At 35.1% G+C, this 25663-nt stretch overlaps 3 protein-coding genes across 6 annotated transcripts in view; 2 read left to right on the top strand and 1 right to left on the bottom strand.

Annotated features, from left to right (window-relative positions):
• The window catches only part of LOC107733028 (palmitoyltransferase ZDHHC23-like), a 13788-nt gene extending 13633 nt beyond the window's left edge, over positions 1–155 (top strand). The window contains exon 6 of the mRNA XM_016544540.1: positions 5–155. Within this exon, the coding sequence (XP_016400026.1) occupies positions 5–80 (76 nt within the window). The 3' untranslated portion in view covers positions 81–155. The remainder of the gene's footprint in view (positions 1–4) is intronic.
• A 343-nt stretch (positions 156–498) lies between these two features.
• Positions 499–13095, bottom strand: LOC107733019 (coiled-coil domain-containing protein 191-like). The gene is made up of 16 exons (XM_016544530.1): positions 12881–13095; positions 11602–11640; positions 11070–11199; positions 10848–10985; positions 9160–9562; positions 8400–8544; positions 8130–8320; positions 7528–7771; positions 7020–7456; positions 6091–6182; positions 4590–4672; positions 4415–4516; positions 3310–3453; positions 2555–2707; positions 1502–1656; positions 499–1342 (listed from the first exon to the last, which is right to left on the bottom strand). Exons 1-16 carry the CDS (start codon positions 12953–12955, stop codon positions 1171–1173), a joined length of 2703 nt encoding a protein of 900 aa, XP_016400016.1. The 5' UTR covers positions 12956–13095; the 3' UTR covers positions 499–1170.
• Positions 13096–14724: 1629 nt separating this feature from the next.
• The window catches only part of LOC107733214 (queuine tRNA-ribosyltransferase subunit qtrtd1-like), a 19426-nt gene continuing 8487 nt past the window's right edge, over positions 14725–25663 (top strand). Inside the window, exons 1-8 of one of the 4 annotated variants that reach the window (XM_016544777.1) lie at positions 14777–14795; positions 14881–14913; positions 15030–15300; positions 17305–17360; positions 19312–19388; positions 19586–19795; positions 22053–22252; positions 23775–23944. In XM_016544777.1, the coding sequence (XP_016400263.1) occupies positions 15101–15300; positions 17305–17360; positions 19312–19388; positions 19586–19795; positions 22053–22252; positions 23775–23944 (913 nt within the window). In that variant the 5' untranslated portion in view covers positions 14777–14795; positions 14881–14913; positions 15030–15100. Of the gene's footprint in view, positions 14796–14825; positions 14914–15029; positions 15301–17304; positions 17361–19311; positions 19389–19585; positions 19796–22052; positions 22253–23774; positions 23945–25663 lie in introns of those variants that run through there. The other 3 variants (XM_016544768.1, XM_016544759.1, XM_016544787.1) reach the window with 3 other exon arrangements.

Consider the following 25663-nt stretch of genomic DNA (forward strand, 5'->3'; position numbering starts at 1 on the left):
TCCGTAGTAACTGGATTGAATTCTTGACCATGAGCAAGGCTTCAGAGCCATCAAATCATAAACCATCAGATCTGGTGTAGAAATTCAGCTCTCAGTCTCCGCTGATGGAAAACAATCAAACTGGTCTTTCAAGTGAATTATCACCCATATATAACACAGTGAAGTATAATGTTGTGCTACTTAATGCCTTCAACATCCATTCCAGAGTCAGTTTTATGGCTGTAGACATTGTGCTCAAGGTCTCATCAACAGTCAGTTGAATTGTGTGGATCACTAGATGGCAGTGTTGTAGTATGTTACATCTCTACCAGTGTATTTCAACATCAAGTACACCGTGTTTACCAGCTTGGCATTACAAATATTATGTAAAGTTCTCGCGGAATATATATTTTTTATGATTAATATTAAGAATTCATAAGAATGAATAAGTATCATAAATAATATATTCATTTTCTTCCATGATTTGTCATATTTAATTTTTCTAAAATAAATGTTTTTAGTAATTTCAATCAGGGAACCATGTGTAACTTGCACTTACAATTAGAGGAAAACAAACTTAACAAATATCACACATTTTTGGTTTACATTCACTGCTAGTTGGCTCTATTATAGATTTTACTGGCTAATATTTGTTCCCTCGACTCCAAAGTGTGTCTTATGTGAACAAACATTGAATATCAAGCCTTATTTAGTGCCTTTTTGGAACATCAGAAGTGATGCAACACTGCATCTATAGCCAGACAGCACACGGCTTTAAAACTGTCATCAGTATGAATGTTTTATGTTGAGCTTCATGTTTGTTATTTGAGGTCTTTGTGCCTGTGTGTGTATTTTCTTTTCATGTGCTTCAACTGGGGACAAATCTGTGGCATGTACCATCCAGCTATTTTTTGATGTGCAGGAATTATTGCAGCGTTTTTTAATCAAAGTTGGCTTCCTTTCATTAAATGCCTTCTAAAGAAACCGCTAAAGAAGCACTTCAGCATCTGGATGTTTCTTTGTCCCATGTGAGAGGGTTTTATAATGTAATGCATTCCATTCTACAAGTTGTTCGATTAAACTGTACCATGGAAATATAAACAAGCGTAAAATGATTAAACATGGTGGCTCATCAAGCTGCAGATGTTTTCAGTGTCATTTGATGATGTCATGTAAAGCCTGTGTGAGCAGTTAAAGAGGATTTACGGAGCGCCACGGGGAGTCAATAGGGGAGGAGCGGAAGTCGGGCAAAATATCTGCCACTTTACGTCTGAGCTGCTCTCTGCGTGCCTCTCTTTCTTTCTCTTCTCGCAAGACAACAGGAAGACGCCTCCAGCCAGCAAAACACTTCTTGACAGCTCTCCTACAAAGCCCAGAGAGCCAATGTCAGAGCAAACATACATTCATTTTTCTAAATACTGAAAATACTAAACAACCCATACACTTCTTTTTCTACTATCTTTAGAAAGGACATTTTGGCCTTATGGTGCATTAAAAGTGTCACATTGAAAGACGTGTTGACCTGCTGTTGTGCTGCTCTGCCCGTTGCTCATTGTCCCAGGCTGTGATTCGCTCCTCTGTAGCGTGATCCAGCAGGGCCATGAACACCTTCTTCTGGGTCCGTGTCCTGTGAAACCGCTCTGCACGTGCTTCCAGTATAAAGCGCAGATCTTTTAACTGGTAAGTATTCAAATCAAACATAGACAATTGCTCATAACTAAAGATATGGGTTTATTAATATCACTAACCCTAAATATTAAACAGACACATTGATGTAAGCTCTTTTTGTTGTGTCAGTAATAATAAATCACAAAGTATAACTTTGCAACCACATAGCAACCTGGTGACGAGTTTTAGGGAAGCAAAACTGATCATTTCTTCTATTCATAAAACGTAAAGACAATAAAAATAATAAAATTTTTATGAATTAATTTCAAAGCAATTATATATTTGAAATTATTTATAAATAATACAATATTATCCTTAAATTATATGTATATTTATATTAAATTTATTATGATTAATATAAATTAAATGTGTGTATGCCTATAAATATGTCTTAATAGTACTTATATTAAATTAATAAGACTACTTTTAAACAAACATTTACATTAAAATAATGAATACGGACTATACCAAATTTAGTTTTCTAATTGAATTTGTTATCGTTTTATTCATTTATAAAAAAAATACAATTATTTATTTATGTGTACAAATTTTTTGTCTAAAATGTCTATAAATATATTCTGTATATTTATATTAAATTGATAAGATTGTTTTTAAACAAACATAACTCTTAATATTCACAATTATAAATATTAAAATAATGAATAAATAATACATATGTATGTAATATTATTATTATAAATACATTTATAATATATATAAATAATTTTATATATATTATATATATAATGTATATATATTTATTTAAAAGTCAACAAGACCTTTTGTTGGCTAAACCAAATATCACTACAGAAATGATGTTGTGTCAAAATCTGAAGCTTTTCTAATCATTCACAGTTTCCTACCAGTCTGTGTGTGTGTGTGTGTGTGTGTGTGTGTGGCGTTTTACCCTTTTCCAGCTACACACAACCCTCTGAAGTAAGATCCGGTGATACAGCTGGTTGGCACTGGCCTCTCTCTCTGCGTGGGCCTCATCCACAGACTGAAGCCAGGAGCAGAAGCAGCGTCTCTGCAGAGCCAGTGTGTAATGATCCACCGCTCTCTGGAGGAGACCGAAAATGCAAAAGCATCCGAACATAAATAACTGTCTGCTTTAATTAAGTCCGTCATCATCTAATACACTCCCATGGTTTTTATGGATTGAAAATTTTTCCCTGCTGACTTCCTTTTTGTACTGTAGAAATATTATAGACATACATGCTAGTTTTGCAACTAATTGGACCTTGAGGTTTCTGCTTTCATGGATGTGGATCAGTATTTAAACAACAATGCAAATTCTGAATTCAAAGCCATTCTGTTTCTGTCTTTGTGTCTCTGTCCTTGTCAATCTCTCCCTCTCAGTCACTCCATCTCCCTCCTGAATCTCAGATATCTGCTCTCTGTTAATTTATTTCGAAAACAGGTGGTTAGCCAGGTGGAAATGCAACAGTATACTGTAAACATCATTACAATTTGGGGAATGGATCAAGAGTTAATGCAAGGCAACAGCTGGCCTTCCTGTCTGTGTGTGAGCTGCCCATAACTCTTTGGATGAATAATTGAGTGTGTGAGTGTTTGTCTGGAAAGCAGGCGAATGGCCTGCATTGTTACTGTAGGCCATGAGTGAGTGAGTGTGTGTGTGTGTGTGTTTGCAGTAGCGCTGACCTGTGTGTTGACATGGCTTTGCTCCAGCAGGTGTTTCCATGGTGCCAGGCCTCGGTGCAGTAACAGGGTTCTGAGGTAGTGCTGGGCCGCCCGCTTTGACAGTTCCTGTTCCCGTTCTGCTCTCTTCTGCTTCTCAAGTTCCCTCTAAGTTCACATTAACCCACAAACACACACACAGTTACTTAAAACTTGTGTGCAAGTTGGCTGTGTGCATAAACATGATGAATACATTAATTTAATGTATTATAAAAATTTGTTTTTTAGTATTTTCTAGATTTGCACTGTGCAAAACTCATTTGCACAGTGCTACATTGTTGCCAAGTTATTCTGAATGGTTTTTAGCATACTGCTAATCAGTTCCTAGAGTGTTCAGGGTGGTTTCATACTGGCATTCTGCACAGTAAAAAGTGGTAACCTACGATCTACATACAACTCGTTTATATCTTATTAAAGTTTATATCTCGCAATTCTATTTTGTGTTTCTGCCATGTATTAAAAAAGGTAATTGCGACTTTTTGTGTCACAATTTTGATTTTCCCCCCCTACAAGTTTATCTCTCACATTTCAGACTTTTCTTCTCAGAATTACAAATTCATATCCCACAAAATTGTGAGATATGAACTCAGAATTGCAAGAATAAAGTCAGAATTTTTAGGTAAAAAGTCGCAATTACCTTTTTTATTTTTCTATTCTGTGGTGAAGATGGTTTCCATAATTTCTGCCTGATTTAACTCATAAAAATGTGTCTTGTTAGTATAACTTAATGTATTTAGATTGATTCAGTGATGTTAAATAATATTTTAAACTCGAATAAAACCAGTTAATTTACCATTTTCAGGTTTAATTACCATTTTAAATTTACAATTTTTTCCCTAGATAGGCTTGGGATTATTTTCACCCATTTCATCAGCCAAAAAAGCTGAAAATCATTCAAATGGGCTAAAAATCATAATTACAATTGCTTAAAAAGTAAACAGACCCCTCTCCTCAATAAGCCGCATGATTTGAGGTATCACTCATGTCTGTAGCATAAACAATTAATAAAACATTAAAAGTAACATAATCCAATGATGTAAAACCCATGATAATGTGTTTGACCACACACCTTTCTCTGCTGCCTCTTCTCTTCCTTCTTCCTCTCTACCTCCTTTTGTTTCTCCTCTTCCTCAGCTCTGAGTCTTTCCTCCTCAGCTGCCTTCATTTGAGCCTACAGAACAAAAAAAGGAGAGGCTTGTTTCATCATAGTCACGTTTCTACGCTTGAAGAGAGGCAAGTCTTACCAGTTTCTCCTCCTGTTTCTGTCTCCTCCGCTCCTCTATCTCTCTCCGGTGCTCGGCACGCTGCTGTGCTCGTTCCTCCATGGCTGAAAGAAACATAAAAAAGGAAAGTGAGAGACAGAGTTTGTGGGTGACCGAGACATCAGTAAAGGGCCAGATTAAAGGGTCACTGTGAAGTTCTGCAGCATTTTCTTCTGATCTTATGGTTCTTTGGTACAAGTTTGATGTGTTGCTTGCATTTGTATTTAAGGCGGCGTCTCGTATCACACCAACTGAGTGATTTTGCTCAAAATCTCATTGTCATTTGTAGTGTTTCACTGATTAAGTCATGTATTGCAACCAGGATCAGGAATTCACCATGGCTCGAGACAAAATGCTACCAAAATTGACAAAAATGTTCTAGATATTTAAAATATGGGGAAAAATTGCCCCTGTATGTAGCACATTCCCCTGTTTTTTCTCTGTTTTTTTAATACATAATATTTCATTCTATTATGAATAGTTAACTAGTTATCAGTTTACTTATATATAATTACTTATTTAATATAGTGTATTAGTGGGGGAAAAAATAAAAAATAAAGTTCTGAAAAGCTCACCAATGTAAAGTTCAAATATGAGAAAATTACAAAATAATAAAAAAAGACATTCAATAAGAATAGACTTTTCTTACTACTTTTTAAAATGTATTAATTATTGCATTAACGTATTGTTAATTTAAAAATAGCTCATATACAGTGTTTTACGGGAACAAAATTATATCGTTTTGAAAATACAAACTCCCCAATGCAAAGCAAAATTTAAGAAAAAAATATATATTCAAGAAAAATCTACTTATTAATTTGTAATAATTTATTAATTATTTTATTATTAATTTAAAAATAATCAATGTTATCATTAATGTAAATGAATGAGGTGGAAAAACACAATCATCATTTACAATGGGCTGTTTATGTTACGTGACCTTGCGTTTGCTGTGAAAACATTTGGATCAGATCTGAGCAGGACAATAGCTTGTCAGTTTATCATTGTGAGAAAAATCTCAATGGTCATTGCCAAGGCCAGGACAGTCCACCTCAGAAATTGAACGAAATCAAAAATTGATGTCATTGATGAGTCGGCAGGGCCTTTAACTCAGCAGGATGTTGACTCATGGGGGCTGTTAACAACCACCCGCTGACAGACGCAACCTTGTGCACAAACTTCCTCAGATACTCAGAAGACCCTGATAATTGAAAAAATATGACTATGTAATCAATAACAATGAAGCTCAAGGTTTAACACATGGAAGAGCCATTGTGCGGTTTTGGTATTGTTCTTGGTTTACTTTCCATAGAGTTGCACAAGTGGATTATGAGTGTATAGAGATTGTGTGCATCTGTATTCAATGCATTCAGTATCAGAGAGGATTTAAAACTAGGGCATAGTCATGAAATGAATTTTCCATGCTTGGAACAACCGTAGTGACAGTTTCCCAACTGCTCGATTGCGTATGTGTATGACTGACCTTGTACTGTAGGCTGGGGAAGAGCTGCACGATGCAGAGATGCTTTTTGGTTGGTGTGGCTGCTGGTGTTTTCCCCCGAGGCACTCTTTGTTCTGGGATTGAAAGGAGAATGAATATCTTTGTGAAATTGTGACTAATAACAAACATTGTGTCTCCCACGCGCACACACGGATAGAACAGCTGTGGGAAGTGACCCTTTGGTAAAATCTAGAGGGATTACATTGAGTACATGAAACAAGCAAGTATTACATTCTGATCTCCTCTGGTGCCTGAGGTGACAGATTTCTTGTATTTAATTAGTTTTCTTCATTTGAAGAAACTGTAAAGATTCGTCTCACAAAAAATGTCAAGAAACGTCAGGGTCATATTTCACCCCATATTCGAAAGGAAAAAAGATATTATATTTTAAATAAAGAAAATATACCTATTTTAAAACCATTCATATTTTTTGCATTGTGGCATTATTTTAATGCCACTTATGCAAGTTTGAATACTTAAATAGCAGCCTACTGTAATGCACAAAAAATATAATTCTCATCAAAGTAATAAATAAAAATACATACTATACAATAAAAAATAATGATATTAAATTCTGCATATAACACTACTATTCAAAATTCTGGGGTTGGTAAGATTTATTCAAGTCTATAACATTTTAAATGTCTTTACTGTCACTTCTGATCAGTTTAACGCATCCTTGCTGAATAAAAGTGTTAATTTCTTACTGTAATATTAACATTGAATTTTTATATATAAAGTATATATAAATTTTAACATTTGTAAATTATAACTGTAAATTATTTTTAGCATTTCATTAATAAAAATTAGAGTATGGGAGTCTGATTGCCTATATGCAAAATAAAAATATAATTATTTTGATTTTGGGGTGAAATATGTCCCAGACATAAGTCAGGGCACCTGTATAGTACCTTGCGGGTTTTTCTGTAATTCGGTTTGCTGTCTCTGTGTTGGGTTTAGGCAGACAGCATGTATTTGTAGCTCCAGGAGAACCTGTTGCTAACAGAGCCATTTTCTCTGCCTCATGCCTCAGTTCCAGAATGTTCTGTCTTTCTTGCAGATGCCGAATCTGTTCCTGTTGCTCTTTCAGAAGACGCCTCTGCTCGGCTACGGTTAGCTGCAGGGCCACATGGCGGTGTTTGAACTGTCCACCGCCGCTAAGCTCTGCACTTCCACTTCGTGAGGTCTGCTGCTGTTGTCCCTGACGGAGCTGTTGTAGCTCGGCCGATGAGAGAGCGGCATGACGACGCGTCACCTGCCAGGCCTGGGTGGGCGGGGCCTCTGAACGGCCAGTCCTGTTAGTGGCTTGTGCAGTGAGTGGGCTGCTTTCTGGAGCTGCTGCCACATCCTGTGGTGTGATGTAGAGAGTTTGTGGAATAGTTTAATCAGAATAAAAAATATTACAGTATATGTCCTTACCTGATGGCTGATGTTTTCTTTAGGACTGAGTGTTTTAAATGGGTTAGTAACTGGTGGAGATTTTTCTGCTCCTAGTTTCCCAGAAGCTGCCGCATTGATCAAAACAGCCATTTTACGTCGGGTTTCTTCTTGTTGTTGGAGAAGCTCCTTGCCATGATGTTCTACTTGACACCACACACGCCAATCACTGAGGCAGCGCCTCAAAAGCCTCCTGCGGTCACTCTCCACTGCCTGCTGACAGCGCCTGTGGGAAAGACAGATATGGCTTAAAACCAGTCTGACTGCCAAGATGAATTAAAGCCTTTAATTAACCTTTAATTAAAGGGGTCATATGATGCGATTTAAATTTTTTCTTTCTCTTTGGAGTGTTACAAGCTCTTGGTGCATAAAGAAGATCTGTAAAGTTGCAAAGACTAAAGTCTCAAATCCAAAGAGATATTCTTTATAAAAGTTAAGAGTCAGCCACGCCTACCCAAAACGAATTAACATGCTCTTTTAGTCTAGTCGTTTAGTTAAAGAGCTTTGCTTTTCTTTCAAATGTTTATCAAGCTGTTTAAACCCTATATTGACAGTGACAAGTTTTATAAATTGAGCTCTCCTGCCTGTGCTCCTGTCTCAGCTCCTCCTCAGTCCTTTCAGCTTCTTTTTCCTCTCTTCTGGCCCAGACCAGAGCCCGCCATGACCGCCACGCTCTCAGCTGCCTCCTCCAATCACACAGCGCCGCTGCCTTGCCCATGCGCACCCTTCTTTCCAATATCACGGAGTACCATGCCGTAAAATGCCTGTGCATGCACTAAAACATGTATGCAGCCAATCAAAAATCGTAAGAGTTAATTGCATTCAGTATAATAAAACTATAAATGTCTTCTAACTTGCAAATCGAGAAGGTGAATTCTGGCTTCCAGCTTCTTCAGCTTAAGTTGAAGATCTTTGTTCTGTTTCTTCTGTGTGGAATTGTGATGTTTTGGAATGAGAGAGTTTTCAGTGGCCCTTTGTTTCTGAAGTCTTTCCCTCTCCCTGTGCAAGATTGAAATTAAAAAATGTCACGCAATCATCTCTTCAAAAATCTGAATGCCATTTGAATTAGAAAATTATATAATTGCCCTAAAAAGTATCTGGACACTTAAACCCCAATTAAAAATGTGTTAATGTGACTGCATTGAATAAGAAATTATATAAAATTAAAAAAAGGACAAATACACTCTTCAAGGAAAAACATTTTGCAACAATATGGGCCTCAAGCACTGAGCAATGTGGAAATTTATTCTTATTAAGTGTACAACCAGATCCTTCTTACTGTTACTTTTCACCAATGGTCTTGTCCTAAAATGGCAAATGAGGAAAATACAAGATTAAATAATCATGCATATATAATAGAACAACTGCAGTGGATATAGTGGGATGTTTGTGTCCCAAAGCCCTATGGTCTTTTGATCAGGCCCGTCTATGAACTTGAGGAGAACTGACTTCATACATTCACTAAAAATTACTTTGTGAGCGGTAAAGATGCCAAGTGAAGTTAGTTGTGAGAAAAGGTTTAGCATCATTTCTTTGCAGATACCTCTTTTACTTTGACATTCATACATTTTTAATTGTGACTAGAGTGCCCAAATACTCTTGTGGTTGTTGTACATATTTCGTGCAAGCTGCTCCACACTCCTCTTCTCCTCCATCTCTCTGCGTAGGCGAATCATCTCCTGCTGGATCAGTTCTTCCTGTCTGTGTGCCTCCTGCCTCTTCTTTCGCTGCTTCTCCTTTTCCAGTTGCCACGCCTCCTCTCGCACCACCCTTAGCACTTCCTTCTCTTCACGCACTTTCTCATGCTCTGCATCTCTGCGCATGCGGTTCTCCTTTACCTGCTTGTGACGCACCTCCATGGTAATGCTAGGGTCCCTCCATTTCTTCTTATTCTGATCAGAGTCTACTTTAAGGTCCTCCACTATCCCAAAGTCCAACACCTCGGTTTCCATCAGGTCCTGGAGGAAATTGTGCACTACAGATTTCTCCTCTTCCTGTGCTAGGTGAAAGTACATGTCTAATGAAAAAAGAGAAAGTCCAGATTAGATCAGTGTTGTTAATGCTAACTAAAACACTAAAAATGAATAAATTATTATTAACTATTACAAGTTGTTTTTGGTAATTGAAATAAAGCTTAAATAAAATAATAATAATAATAATAATTCATTACATTTATATAGCGCTTTTCTAGGCACTCAAAGCGCTTTACATTGTCAGGGGGTATCTCCTCATCCACCACCAGTGTGCAGCATCCACCTGGATGATGCGACGGCAGCCATAGTGCGCCAGAACGCCCACCACACACCAGCTTACTGGTGGAGAGGAGACAGAGTGATGAAGCCAATCAGCAGATATGGGGATTGTTAGGAGGCCATGATGATCAGAGGCCAATGGGCAAATTTGGCCAGGATGCCGAGGTCACACCTCTACTCTTTTCGAAAGACATCCTGGGATTTTTAATGACCACAGAGAGTCAGGACCTCGGTTTAACGTCTCATCCGAAGGACGGTGCTTGTTGACAGTATAGTGTCCCCGTCACTATTCTGGGGCGTTAGGACCCACACAGACCACAGGGTGAGCACCCCCTGCTGGCCTCACTAACACCTCTTCCAGTAAAATAAAATATAAATATTAGATATTAGAAAAATTAATCTTAAAAAAACATACATGAACATGTTTCCTTGGCAACTAACTGAAACAGTATTATTTTATTTGATAGTATTTTCGTTTTATTAATATATTTTTTATATATTTCAGTTTTCATTTAAATTTTGTAATTTTTAGTAGTTTTATGTATATATTTGTTTTATTAATTTTTATTTCAGTTTCAGTTTTAGTTATTTTAGTACCAAGTAAAACTAAATTAAAATGAGAATTGTTGCCTTGGCAACTAGCTAAAAAAAGTTTTTTTAAATTCATCGTTTATTTTATTTCAAGTAACAAAATGTTTTAATGGTTTTAATTTTAGTTCAGATTTAGTGTTAGTTAACTATAATAACCCTGAACTGAACCTTGAACCATGAACTAAGTTGAATTACAAAAATGACTAAAACTGAAATTAAAATAAAGTTATATAGAAATATATAAAAAAATAAAAAAAAAAATAAAAAAATGACAAAAGCACATATAAAATTACTAAAACTTGAAAACTGAAAATCTAAAAATAAAAGCTAATTCAAAATATTAATAAATACTATAATAGTATCTAAACAACACTAAAATAACACTTGTTTAGATTTTATGGGAATTCTTAAGGTAAACTTAAAAAAACAAAGAAGGTACTTCCTTCATTTCATTTGTACCATCAAAGTTATTATAGCTGGATTGTGTGGTTTTAACAAGTTGTTTGGATTCTTCCTTCTCCTCTTCCTCCTCGTCATCATCCATTTCAAGCTCCAGACGTAATTTCTGGTTCATCCATTCACTTAGAATTGACTGAGCTGTAGAATACAAGTGGAACTGTGGAATACTGATAAAAACCTGCACAGGCATTAAGTGCTGAATATTAATTAGTTAAAGATTACCTTCACTGTACGCATCATTGTGATCCTGTAGCTGCTCTACATTCTGCAGAGCTATACTTTTTTTTCTACCACATGGTTTCTTAATGGAAAACACCTCAGCTACAGCAAACTCTGAAGCCTTCTCCACCCTCTGAGAAGAATTATGAAAAGAAAATTATATGTAATACATAAACACAGACTCTGCATCCCTTATAAACAAACAAAAAAAAGTACACTTTAGCATACTTTAGAAAAAGAGTACTTATTACAAAAATAATATACTTTAAAATAATCTACCCAAATGTAATGTTTTTGGACACTTTTGGGAAGGTTAACTGAAATGAATAAATAATTAATAATAAAATATCATGGAATGCACTTTTAAAAAGTGTACTTAGGCATGTTAAGAAACAGTCAAGAAAGTGTACTATATTTAAGTACACTATAAGTGCACATTCAATACAATTAAGCACACTTCTTTGTCACAAACGTTGACATACATTTGCATTAATTTTCTGCATGAAATGAATTCAAATGACTGAAATGTACTTACCTTCACCCACTGCTTTATGTCATTCTCATTCAGCTGCACCTGCAATATGAGATATGAATTCAGCTCTGCTCATTGTTTCAATCCAAAATAGACTGAGACCTCAAAATGTATTAACGGCTTCTCTACAGTCATAAGCTGATCATTGGGTTAAACCAAGAGCTTTCCAACCTTGTTCATGCCTGAAGTTCACATAAACTGATGTGAATTAGTCACACTGGCCTCACACATCTAATCCCTGGATAAATATCCCGTGTTACATACACCCAGTGTTGGGGGTAACGCATTACAAGTAATGCAAGTTACGTAATCAGATTACTTTTTTTCCAAGTAACTAGTAAAGTAACGCATTACTTTTTAATTTACAAGAGATAATCTGAGTTACTTTTTCAAATAAGTAACGCAAGTTACTTTTTTTTCCAATTTATTGATTGACAGCTCTCCTGTCCCCATGTTGAGAGAAATCAGAAGATGTTACTGTAGTTCTAAAATAAATATGAATATGCATTAATTAATCTCACTCACAAAAATAAAAACACAGATTCAGTATTCCTCAAAATGAATAAAAAAAACTCGGAATATGACACAAACCTGCAATAATTAAATGTTAAACAACACAAATATCCTTTATGTATTTAATCCCATTCTATTAACCAATGTCTTTGTTTCTGACCTTCGATGATCCAGTTCAACCATACTAATAAGCAAAAATTACTCTAGACAAACATTTGTGTGTCTTTTTTTATTGCTGAAGTGTGTTGAAATTTCTTCTTCTGCATTCTACTATACGGACATAAATGTAATTTCCCTTCAGCCTGAGGCTTATTCATTTAAATTTTGGTGTGAAAAGGCTTTTATATTTGCCAAAAATATAACTTTTTTATTTTAAAAACAAACAAGCAAGCCCTGTCCAGATTTTAAAAGTAACGCAAAAGTAACGCAACACATTACTTTCCATAAAAAGTAACTAAGTGCCGTAATTAGTTACTTTTTTATGGAGTAACGCGGTATTGTAATGCATTACTTTTAAAAGTAACTTCCCCAACACTGCATACACCTGAAGGGGTTTTCATTGCGCATTTGAGCTAAATCCTTCTGCTGAGCCACAAATCTATTCATTACTAATAACCAATGTGAATGACCAAAGATAACCTGAGTGTGACATATATTTAGATTAATACCTCTGGCTGAATATTGTAAAAAAGGAAACGAAGGTAAACACTATTACGAAGCTACATCTTTGAAGAACTGAGTGAGAAAAGAGGAAGCAGGGTTTACTCGCCTTAATACTGCCTGATGTTTTTGTCTTTGTCGTTTTCCAATGAAAAATATCCGGTCTGTGAATGGGATTTGCCATGGTCGCTTGTACATGGGCATGCGTTTGGATTGTAAGCTAATATAATATGTTTTCACATGTTTTCAAAGTGTATGTAGCAGCAATTTACAGTATAGGTTATACAAATTTAGCTTCGTCAAAACATTCATGTACTTAAGTGAGAAACTTTTCGCCCAGCAATGGAATTATGGGATTTGTAGTTTACGCAAAGTGACGTAGCATGAGTTGGCGCCTAAGAAAAACTACATATCCCAACAAGAACTGACGAGGACTGAAGCGTCTACTTTGAAACCATGGAGACAGTACGCCGACGATCCTACCGGCTCTTGTGTGGCCATGGCCATAGTTGATCTCAAAGGTGAACTACTAAGCTACTAAATGCATTTATTTCAGATGCTGACCCTACAATTGTGTTTTTTTAGTATTTAACAATTGTAAATGTGACAACCGGTATTGCAATATTTGTTGTTTAGCCTATTGTATGAAAATCAAGGTGTGCAAATTAAGTAAAATTCCCAGTTCCCAAGCTAAATGTGGAATTAATTACGTTAACCTATAGTAAACCGTTTTTGTCTGTTTAGTTTTAACTTTAAAATATAGAAGTTAGAATGATTTCATGTTCTGTAACCAGTGCAACATATATCAAAATTATTACTTTTCTGGGAAGATAAAACAAAAACCTTTTCAGAAGTAATACAGTTTTGCATTTTATTTGCTTTGCCACAACATATTTCAAAACCACATAACTGTGACCATTACATTTTACAACAACTCTTTTGTAACATATCAAAATTCTACCTTTTCAGGTAGGCTATATGGTTTAACCAGATTAACTCGAAAATGTGCAAACTGAATAAAAATAAATAACTACCTCACACTGGAGATCAACATGTTAAACATGCACGTAGTGCAATAACATTGCAAAAATGTGTATATTGCGCAATAAAACAGTAAACAAACAATACAATGCTCAGTGAAAAAAAACTTGATCACTCTGATCAAACCTTGTTATCATCTTTATCACTTTAATTTCTTCTATGCACAACGTAATAAGTTAATTATTGTATGCAAAACAATGAAACCGTTAGTTCTTAGCATTTATTGCTATACAACAGCATATATTATTTTTTTCTCTTCAATGTTTTTCTCTTCAGAGTTAGTTCTTGTATGCAATGCAGACCTCTTGGTTCAACAAGCACCTGTCATGTGTTATCTCTTCACTCAGAAGCACAACAGACTAAGTTACTGCAATGCAATATACATGTTATGTCTACAATGCATAACGGATGAGTTAGTTCATTATTTTTTATGTTTACATTTGTTAAAATATGCTTTGAAATTAGCAGCAGAAAATGTATAACACTAAAATAACTGAATCAGCTAAATGAATTGAGCAGCTCATGCTCATTACCATTTTTCTGAATGTGACAAATACGTCATCAAAATTCCACCTACTGTTTTAAGGTTAACAGCCCGATGTGACATATATGTCACCACAATATTTTCGTAACTTGTTTTATATCAATTTGTTCAAGAAATGTATTAAAAAGGCAGATGGTAAAATAATAATAATAATAACAACAACAATAATAATAATAATAGGGGTTCTCAGTAAGTTTAAGATACTCAATCAAATTACAGAGGTTTACGACGTTGTTTTTCTTCATTAATTTTAAAGATAAGAAGCAATGACACAATTCTTTGTGAAATATGTAGCCATATGGAAATCAAATGCACAGCTCTGCGCTGTAGAAATGTTATGACGTCGTAAATATGAGACCCAAGTCAAAGCGCTACGAAATATTTCTGCGACCTGAAGTTCCTACATGTCCTGCTTTCGGAAGCAGCTAATATCAAATTGGTAAGCTTGTGAAGTTTTTTAAAGATTTATTGTCGAATATGACATATTATTTTTAATTCACTGCTAACAAGTTTTCACGGCGTAGAGTGCTCGTTGTATAACGGAAACTTTGCCTCAGGTTGGTAAACTAGACAGTAATGTCTTCTATTTCATCCATATGTGCATATTTGCTTGTCAATCACTATATCCCTCTGGAAAATGAGAGAATAAAGAGGTTGAATGTTGTTTTTGCAGGTGACAAGCTGTAATTTCCTCCAAGTTTCAGAGAAACATTCACATAAGGAAGCTACAGCTCCACAAGTGGGATGAAACTGGAACTGTCTCGAGTGGTTCAGGGATGTCGCCTGGGAGTTTTGGCTGGACTGGGAAAATCAGAGCAGCATTCACTAGAGGTGCCCGGCTGTCTCCTGTACACTCGCTGTGCAACTGTTCCCCATCTGACCCAGGACACATTACACACTTTGAGAGACCTGCCATCAGTTACACAGGTGTCAGTGGATTGCCTGTAAGAATCTAGTTATACTCATACATTATAAGTTATAAATTCAGCTTATATGTTCAGGGACAGGGATTCACTGAATATTTGGCCAATAGTTTTTCTAACCAAACATGTGGGACTGTAAAATGACATAATTTGCTGTCAGATCACAAAATTTGATGTTGAGACAACTTGAATTTTTCACAGCATTCACAGTGGATGGAAGTCTATGAAAGTAGTGATTTATTATATTTTTGTCTTGTCATCTGTAAAGTTACCTTGAGTTCCTGGTAGGCACTTTATACATATATACAGATCAAAAGTTAATATATACCGATCTCTTATGCGTACTAAGGTTGCAGCATTGCATTAATTTTGACCAGAAATACAGTAAAAACCGTAATATTATTAAATATCATTACAAATAAAATAACTTTCCTATTTTAATATATAAAAAATATAATGAAATATAATCTATTCCTGTAATGAAGAGCTAAATTTTCAGCATCATTACTCCAGTCTTCAGTGTCACATGATTGTTCAGAAATCATTCTAATATGCTGATTTGATGCTCAAGATACATTTCTTACGATTATCGATATTAAAAACCGTTGTGCTGCTTAACATTTTTGTGAAAACTGTCATACACTTTTTTTCCGGATCCTTTAATGTAAGTTAAAAAACAACATTAATTTAAAATAGAAGACTTTTGTAAGAATAAAAAAAGAGAAATGATTTTGATGTATTGTGTCACTATGATTGCTTGAATCAATGCAAATTCAATGTGTATTTTCCAATCATGCCAGTGCCGTATTATTATTATTAATAATTAGTTGTAGTTACAGTGTTTCCCCTAGGTTTACGGCTTTGAGGGGGGGTTTCCGTTTTTTTTTTTTTTTTTTTTTTCTCCTTTTTAATGGTTAAATTACATTTTATTAATCAAAACGCATGTCTAATTAATTAAAATCATGAAACTTAAACAATTTAACATCAATTTATTAAAAGTTTAACAAATATTACATGTTTAGGGCCCTATGAAATGTTTTTATTTTTCCAACCTTGTTTTATTGTAACCAAATTCTGTTTTAGCATGTCTAATTATTTGAAAGCATAAAACAAGTTTTCTGGCGCTATAGAGAAAATATAATTAAATATTAACTTGACCTTCAAGGTCAAGGCGGGCCGCCCCTCTAATATAATGGCAGGGGAAACACTGAGTTATTATTGCTTTAGAAACTCTAGCTAAAAAGGTACAGTTAACATTCATTTCAGTTAACTGAATTAGTTAACTTCAGTTAGTTAACTATAATAGTTAATGAACCCTGTTGTACAAGCTCTCTTGCAGGGCTTAAGAACAGAATACAATAAACCATCTACAAAAGAAAACCTTTAATCAAATAATTAAATTCCATTAAATAACAAATAATGTAGCCATATGTAAACCCCCCCCCTCCTTACTAGAACTTACTATACTTACTTGCATACATTTCTTACTATTATTAAAGTTGAAAACAGCTTTTACGATTTGATAATATTCAAAAGTTTGGGGTAAGATTTTTGTAAAGAATTAGTACTTTTTTTCAGTAAGGACACATTAAATTGATCAAAAGTGACTCTAAAGACAGAGATGTAATGTTACAAAAGATTTTTATTTCAAATAAATATTGTTCATTTGAAGTGTCATAACTGTTGAAAACTGAGCTTTGCATCACAGGAATAAATTACATTTTAAAATATTAAAATAGAAAACAGTTATTTAAAGTAGTAATAATATTTCAAAGACATTTCTGTATTTACATTTTTTTTAAATTAAATAAATGCAGCCTTTGTGAGTGTAAAAGACTTCTTTTAAAAATACAAAAAAAAACTTGACCTGTAGAGTAAATAAAAATGAAATTATTAAAGTATAATTAGGTATGGATCTTGCATTTGCAAATATTTTTTTCCATATTGACATAGGTTTGATTTATTTGATTTTTTTTTATTTTATATATCTACAGTTTCAGTTATTCAGCACTTTTTATTTTTCAGTGCAGAGCATCATGAGGTTCTGGAGGAATTCAAAGAGGGTGTCAGAAAGTTTGCAGGTTAGCATTTCACTCTTTCACTAACTTTTTGTGATTTGCTTTCTCTTGGTTAAAAATGTCTTCAGACAGTGTGCCTGTAAGAATATCTTAGCTTAGCAACATCCCTGATAATTATAAGTACAGATGTCTGATTTTTATGAATGGCTTTTATAAACAATTGTGCAGTTATGTAGCACTGATTTAAAAATAAAACATTTAGTTTCTATTGCATAGACAGCCAGCTTTCATTAAAATCCCTTCTTGTCAGCGGTGAATCACCACTTTAATGAAAAGTTTGGGGCTTTTGTGGTGCCATCAGCTAGTCCCACTGTTGTCATAATACAATTTTCCTGCGGTTCTAAAGTGATTAGTCACATGGCATTTACAGTTCAGGTGATTGACGCAAAAAGTTTTGTCCTCAGCCAAATATGGCAGACTTCAAATCACATAATTCAGTTGGGTCCAGCAACTGCAATTGAGATGAATAGATGACCTACTGTGACTAGTAGTTTGTTCAAGATCATTGAAAAGATCTTTTTTATTGCAAAAGTATTGTAAGTCATTTCTAGCCAGCAGTGTGGGTGTAAACATTTTCTCAGTTGGCTTATAGATCTTGAAGCAGTTCACACAGTTTGAAAATTCACACATCAAGTGGTTTATAAATTATCAAAGAGGTTCTGGAGCTGAGACTGTGGCAGAAAGTATTACACTTTTGAAGATGATTCCAATTAAAAAAAAAATTAATTGGCTATAGGTCAATCCTGCACAAGCTTTGAGACTTGAAGCACTTGATAAAAATCTCTTTTGCTCACAGTGCTATAAGTTTTGAAATATGGTTAAACTCTTCTTAAAGGTGAAACATGGACCCCTGGCAGACAGCAAAATAAACTTGAAACCAGTTTCAAGCCACTTCTATTGCTCGAACAAACAAATGGCAATTCCAATTGGTGCTACTAGTAGAAATTACACACTTCAATATCCCAAACCATAAGCATTGTAAAATAAAATTAATATTAAATAAAGTTAGTTTGGTTTTGAAATTCTTTTAGCTTTCAACCAACCTAATTTACCAGTGGGGGTGTTGATTTTTAGTTCTGAAGGCATGTTTTCAGATTCTCTCCTCCCTCGCAGACTACTGACTGTTTAGAAATAATTATGCATTCATGCTTGGATGCATACCGCAGATGTATTTTCGAAAAATGAGTTTTCAGTTTTAATTTTGCAACCGTAACGAAAAAGAAGGGCACTGTTTCAGTCGTTGCCTTCAGCAATCCAACCAGAAATGAGAAAGGTAATTGCATTCACAATATTAAGATGTGTGACCGTGAAGACATTTCAAAGGGTGACTTGAGGTGGCTGCTAGTTCTCCATTTGGATAATTACAAAAAGAAAATTGTTGTACATGATAAAGTTGGTCACTGAAGTTCACCTCCATCATTTCCATATAATGCCAAATTTAGATTCCTCTTCATGTTCCTTTCATACATGTACACGTTTGTCTAATCTACAGTTGGGAATTAGTTTTTAAAAGCTATGCAAATATACACTTTTGCCATCAGCACCACTCATCAGTGCCCCAATTTGTCCTAATCTCCATATAAATGCATTTTTATATCTTCAGAATAATGAGTTGAGCTCTTGATTGTTTATTTCGCCAGTAAGCAGTTTTGTTATAATGAACAAGTGTTCTGCCTGATTGCATTGGACTGTTCTTATGCATTCCATCGCTGTTGAGGATTTAGTAAATGGATTAATAATACAAGTGTATTTTGCAGTTAGTCATATGTTGTGTTTGCACTATTTATAGCTTTAAAATTTCAGTCATTGAAATTGGTGTTAAAACATTTTAGATTTGAATGCATGATGTCTGTTTTGATTAGAAGTAGCTGCTTGAGTTGTGCTAGTTACAAAAGACATCTGATCAGCTAATTCTCTGACGTGATTAAAACAAAGCTGATGGTTTCCTACACAGGTCTTCATGATACTGTGCTTTTCTGCTCTCTGCATGATTCTGCAAACACCAGCCCTGCCGGTCACGTCACCAACAAGGTAAGAGAACTGTCGAATTATTGTTTTCAGCCTCTTTTGTCACTAACACTTCCAATAAATCATTACAAATAGTCAATTTAGTAAAATCTCATTGGTTTTCAACTGCTGCAGTTTGGCTTACAAAGAGCTTTTGTGTCCTCTAAAGCTATGCCATCCCTTTACTGTGAGGGATTTAATGGTTGTATGCGATTAAACAGACAGTGTCTGTGTGGGGCAGCGGTGGAAGGATAGAGCTGACAGTGGCTAGGTTCATGGCGATTCAGGCAGCTATCCAGCCGGACTGCTATCAGAGCATGGCAGACGGAGAGACCTGGCAGGCCGGTACCTCTCACAAGAGAGTCCGCAAAGCAGTGGACAGGACTCTGGCCCATCTGGATGAATGTCTGGTGTTGCACCAGAAAACTCAGGTCAGTACACAAAAACACAGACTGAATACCTGTTAGTGGCTGCAGGATATGTTTCCCCTAAAAATGGCAAATGGTCATATTTTATACTATTCAGGGCTTGACTGTCAGGGAGAATAAAGTAATATAACTGAGACTTTTTACAAAAAGATTCTTTTTGTTTCTGATTACCTTTATTCTTATTACCTGTATAATATTCTTATTACCTGTAGTGAAGAATAATCACAAAGAAGCATTAATCTGGGGTGGAAATTAGGGGTGGGCGATATGGCAAAAATATCATATCACGATTTTTTTCAGGAAAAACACAATTTTATCATGATGATTTATCATGACTAATTTCCCTATTTTAAAAACAAAACCTTACAAGGTAACAAAATATAAAATAAAAAACAATGGCAGACATTTAGGCCAAAGTGGGCGAAGATAAAAATCACTCATTATTTTATCTTTGTTATTAAAAAATAACATTACTAACACAAATAATATACAAATAAAACAAACAGTGCTTTATTTTTCAGGTACACTAGGTGTATTTAGCAGTAGCATTCAAGAAATTGAATGAACAAATATAAAAATAAAACACTATATACATCAATTATACATTGATTCTTATTAAAGCAACTGTATTAAAGGGTTCATATGACGTTGCTAAAAAGAACATTATGTTGTGTAATGCAATGTGTTTATGCAGTTTAAGGTTCAAAAAACACATTATTTTCCACATAATGTACATTATTGTTGCTCCTCTATGCCCCTCCTTTCTGAAACGCGTCGATTTTTACAAAGCTCATTTGGAACTGCCCCACTTTATAGAAGCAGCCTTTGAGCACAGAAGCATTGTTGGCTACTCTGCAGGTTCAGGATCTGAATAGTTGGGTTGAACTGTTCTGGAACAGTGTTGTAAATACAACTTAACCACTGATTTCTAGTTGTGTCCTCTTTTGGAAGGCACAACAATGTAGTTTCGCTTTCACAATGAAACACACAGTGGCTTGAGTGAGCCGCGGGCTGAGTAGACATGTGGGGGCGTGTTTAAACGAGGCGTTTTAGGAGGGTGTGGACAAGTCTTAATTTTTATAAAGAATATCTCTTTGGATTTGATTTCAATTTTTCCTTTCTCTTTGGAGTGTTACAAGCTCTTGGTGCATAAAGAAGATCTGTAATACACCTCGCTTTTTCAGACCGATGAGCTTTGTAAAAATCGACGCGTTTCAAAAAGGCGGGGCATAGAGGAGAAACAATAATGTACAGTATGTGGAAAATAATGTGTTTTTTTAACTTTAAACCACATAAACACATTTCATTACACCAAATACACAAAATAATGTTCTTTTTAGCAGCATCATATGACCCCTTTAAAGTTCTTCAGTCAAGAGCAGTGAGTGACTTTTCTTTTTGTGTTATGTTGTTTTATTAACATTAAATTAATTCCTTTGTGTTCACCACAAGAAATAAATTAATACAGGTTTGGGACAACATTAGAATTAGTAAATACTGACAATTAAAATTTTTTGGTTAACTATCCCTTTAATGACAAGCGGCAGCATGTTTATTACAATTAAAGCTGTCACTTTAAGAGCTGCGCATCCATTTTTCTCTTAACTGTTTACTTTCACTTTAGCTATAACCAACAGTGTTTATATGTAATCCTTGTGTGTTTCTGACAATATTAGCGCAATCAGACGCGAAAATTTATTTAGTCCAGTAATCAGGTGCTGGTTGACAGGTTTTTTAGAGTGTGCGCGCCTCATGTGTACGCGTTCAGAAAAAGAGCACGTCAGAACAGCACGCGAATGACATGTTTGACCGGCAACGCTTTAAAGCACATGCAAATAATGTACTTTTGTGATTGCGAATAAGTGCAGTGTAACGCTTAGGGATGTAACAATTCACTCAACTCACGATTCGATTCGATTCACGATTTTGATTTCACGATTCGATTCGATTCACGATTATTATAATTTTTTTTAACAAAATTAGATTTAAGACAAATTATAAATTAAATGTGTCCTTTTATTATTGCTTGGACAAAATGCTGCACATTTCTTTGTGATAAATGAACTTTTCCACGACATTCTAATTTAATGACATGCACCTGTATATATATAATACAAAATTAAATTTTATTAACTTTTTTTAAATTTATTTAAATTTAGATTTTTTTTTTTTTTAATTAATTTTGTTTGCCTTAACAGGTAAAATCTAGAAATGTATTTAAATAAATAAATAAATATAAACGTACTGTCTTTGTTTACAGGAATTAAAACAGGCCGAGATATTTGGGGTTGTGGAGGGTGGAGACATTATGGAGGAGAGGCTCCGGTCGGCACGAGAGACTGCCAAGCGTCCTGTGGGCGGATTTGTCCTGGATGGATTTCATTCTGCTGCCATGGACCAGGATGTGAGGACTCAGCTGATTAAAGCGACATCTGTAGAGCTTCCACAAGAAAAACCCAGGTAAAAAAGGTGTCTTTTTAAATTTCTGCCTCAGAGGCTCAGACGTTTCTTAAGTAGGAGCTTGAGTGGCTAGATCTTCCCATTCTTATTACTCTCTGATTATGCACCTCGATTTTCAGCAGCCATAGCAACACTCCATCCCACCAGGAGCCCATAGCAACCACCTCATCCCTTCCGGGGAGATGGAAGTGCTGGGGTTAGAAAGGTTTCGGGAACAAACTTCACCTTGAGTTCCTAGTGGTGTAATGATTGATTTCTCTGATCTCCCTCTCCTGGAGAATGACTAGGAGGTTAGAGAATCACACAGAGACAGCAAGACAATGGCAGGAAGTAAAGCAGTGTGGATATGGAAGCGTCCTTGTGGCTCAGTGGGGTCTTAAGAGGGCTGCTTCCCACTGGGCTTTATAGTCTTGTTAGAAACATTTCCCTTGGGTGTATCTCAGGTCACAAATAAGTGGAGCTGGAGAAGGTTGTAAGGCAGACAGGCTGTAGGACAGGATACATAATTTAGGTTTAGAACAGGACAAGTTGTTTCTGTGCTGCAGTATTTATGCTATTATTGGACTATGATGTATGTTTTGTTCAAAAAAATGTTCAGCAAGGATGCATGAAATTCATCAAAAGTGACAATAAAAATCTTTATCTTACAAAAGATTTCTGATTCAAATAAATGCTGTTATTTTGAACTTTCTATTCATCAAAGAATCCTGAAAATATAGTGGTTACCACAAAAATATTAAGCAGCATATCTGTTCTCAACACTGATGATAAGAAATGTTTCTTGAGCAGCAAATCGGCATATTAGAATGATTTCTGAAGGATCATGTGACACTGAAGCCTGGAGAAATGATGCTGAAAATCACATCACCGGAATAAATGATATTTTAAAATATATTAAGATAGAAAGGTTATTTTAAATTAATTATTTCACAATATTGCTGTATTTAAATAAATGCAGCCTTGTTGAACATAAGATACTTCTTATAAAAACATTTTTAAAAAAATCCTCATTTTACTTTTTGCAACTATCCAAACTTCTAAATTTATATAACCTCAAAAACAATTAGTGTTTTACTACATGACTTTGTTGATGTGTTTGAGATAGCTTTTGGATCTCCATTGAAATGCAGTGTGGAGACATGCACAAAAAAACACAGATTCACTGGTTTTGTATTAATACTTAATTATTTACCCTGGGCTGAACTTGGCTTTGATTTTATCTTTGGGGTCTTACTGAGGTACACTGAGAAAAGTATTCCCAAACCAATAGGGGAAAAAATGCATTGTGAGGTCCAAAGCCTTAGAATTACCTGTTGCAGCTGAAGTGTGTAATTCATTCAATGTTTAAATCAGTTTTCCTAGCTAAACTTAACATGCAGAGACAACTATGACCTTTAATTAACCTATATAGTTAACCTTTAATTAATAATAACTCCCATTAAGGCAAAAAGCATTGTATTTGACTCATATTGTATTTTAAGCCTGAGCATGCAGTGCATTGAGCTTTTGCCATTTCTGTCAGGTTGGTGCTGGGGGTTGGTCGTCCTGATGAGGTCATTAGCTGTGTTGAAGCAGGAGTTGACCTGTTTGAGAGCTTCTTCCCCTTCCAGGTGATGGAGCGAGGCTGCGCGCTCTCCTTCAACTACACCATTGATCCCGACCCTGAGACGGCAGGTACATCAACCCCTACAGGTATGCAGAAGCCCATAGTTATACTATTGAAAAGATATTACAGGTTTTCTACACTTTCTTAAAGGGGCATATGTGGTGGCGTGTTAGAACGAGGCGTTTTAGGTATGCGTGGTTGACTCTTTTATAAAGAATATCTCTTTGGATTTGAGACTTTCGTCTTTGCAACTTTACAGATCTTCTTTATGCACCAAGAGCTTGTAACACTCCAAAGAGAAAGGAAAACTTGAAATCGCATCATATGACCCCTTTAACTCTATAAAGCATTATATTTGATACACAAATTTCGAAGGCCTCTAAATGATCATGATCAAGAATTTGCGCAAAATAAACCTGTTGTACACAATCAACTACATGCCTTCTGTCATCGAATTAATAGTTTATACTTTCTTAGCAAATAAAAGGCTTTTTAGTATCACTCTAAAACTGCCCATCTTCATGCCATGGTACATTAGATGTGATTTTTGTAAAGTAAACATAAGAATACCTTTCATATTATTATTTATATTTCTAGTTGAACACTTACTGAACTGAAACAACTTAGGTTTACTTGATTATCCATACATAATATTTAGAAAAATATTGAATATTTATGAATGAATATTTATTAATACATATGTTAATTATCATTGTATTGCATTGCATTATGTTTTTCCCCAACAATAAAAAATACAGAGCATTGATTATGAAACAAAGCATTTAAATGTCGTCTTACTAAGACATATAATTTGAAGATATAATGGCAACTGATATTTTTTTATGCTTTTTATGTAAATTGTACTGTACTGATTCAAAGATGTCATTGGTTTACATTATAGGCTATCAGAATTTCATTTTTTTGGCCATATACATATCAACTGCACCATATTGCATGTGTTTGTTCAGGTTGGGTCTCTGAATCAAATTGAGGTGGTTTATTTCTCCTTGAGTGTGAACTCCATATTCTTCTATATCATACTATATGAACCATAAAAGTCTGATGTATCAAGTATTATACTCAGAATTGTTTTTTTTGTTTGTTTCTGGCTATTATTTCAAATGTATTTAAAGTGTCAACTACCAGTTCACTGCCAGCAGAAAGAATGAGCAGCATAGAGGATGTTTTTCTCAGCATGGCTTGGTGGAAGTGGAGCTTCTGCTAGTTGTTTCAGATAATTAAGTGTGAGTTTAAATAATAAAGTCTTCGAGACTTTAAAATAATCACACCCCCTACCTTAAAATAATCACATTTTGTTGCTTTGCAGCCTGCAGCAGATGGGCACAGTTTTTGTTTTATCCAGCTGTATTTACTCAGTGCAACTTATAACATCCAAGTGAAAGATATAACCAGAGGTGGAAAGAGTACGAAAATATTCTACTCAAGTAAAAGTACCATTACATTAATGAAATTTTACTTAAGTACAAGTAAAAGTACCAGTCTAAAAATCTACTCAAGTAAAAGTAAAAAGTAGCTAATTTAAAATTTACTCAGAGTAAGAATTAGTTAAGTTTTAACAGTGGGAGGGAGGCAAAAATGGGATAGGCCAAGTGTGTCAAACTCAGTTCCTGGAGGGCCACAGCCCTGCACAGTTTAGATATAACACTAATTAAACACATCTGATCCAGCTAATCTAATCATTTAGGCTTATTTGAAAACTACATGGTATGTGTGTTGGAGCAGGGTTGGAACTAAACTCTGCAGGGCTGCGGCCCTCCAGGAACTGAGTTTGACACCCCTGGGAT

The sequence above is a fragment of the Sinocyclocheilus rhinocerous genome, unplaced genomic scaffold (genome assembly GCF_001515625.1).
Source record: "Sinocyclocheilus rhinocerous isolate Xijiao unplaced genomic scaffold, SAMN03320098_v1.1 scaffold1245, whole genome shotgun sequence".
NCBI classification, from domain to species: Eukaryota; Metazoa; Chordata; class Actinopteri; order Cypriniformes; family Cyprinidae; genus Sinocyclocheilus; species Sinocyclocheilus rhinocerous.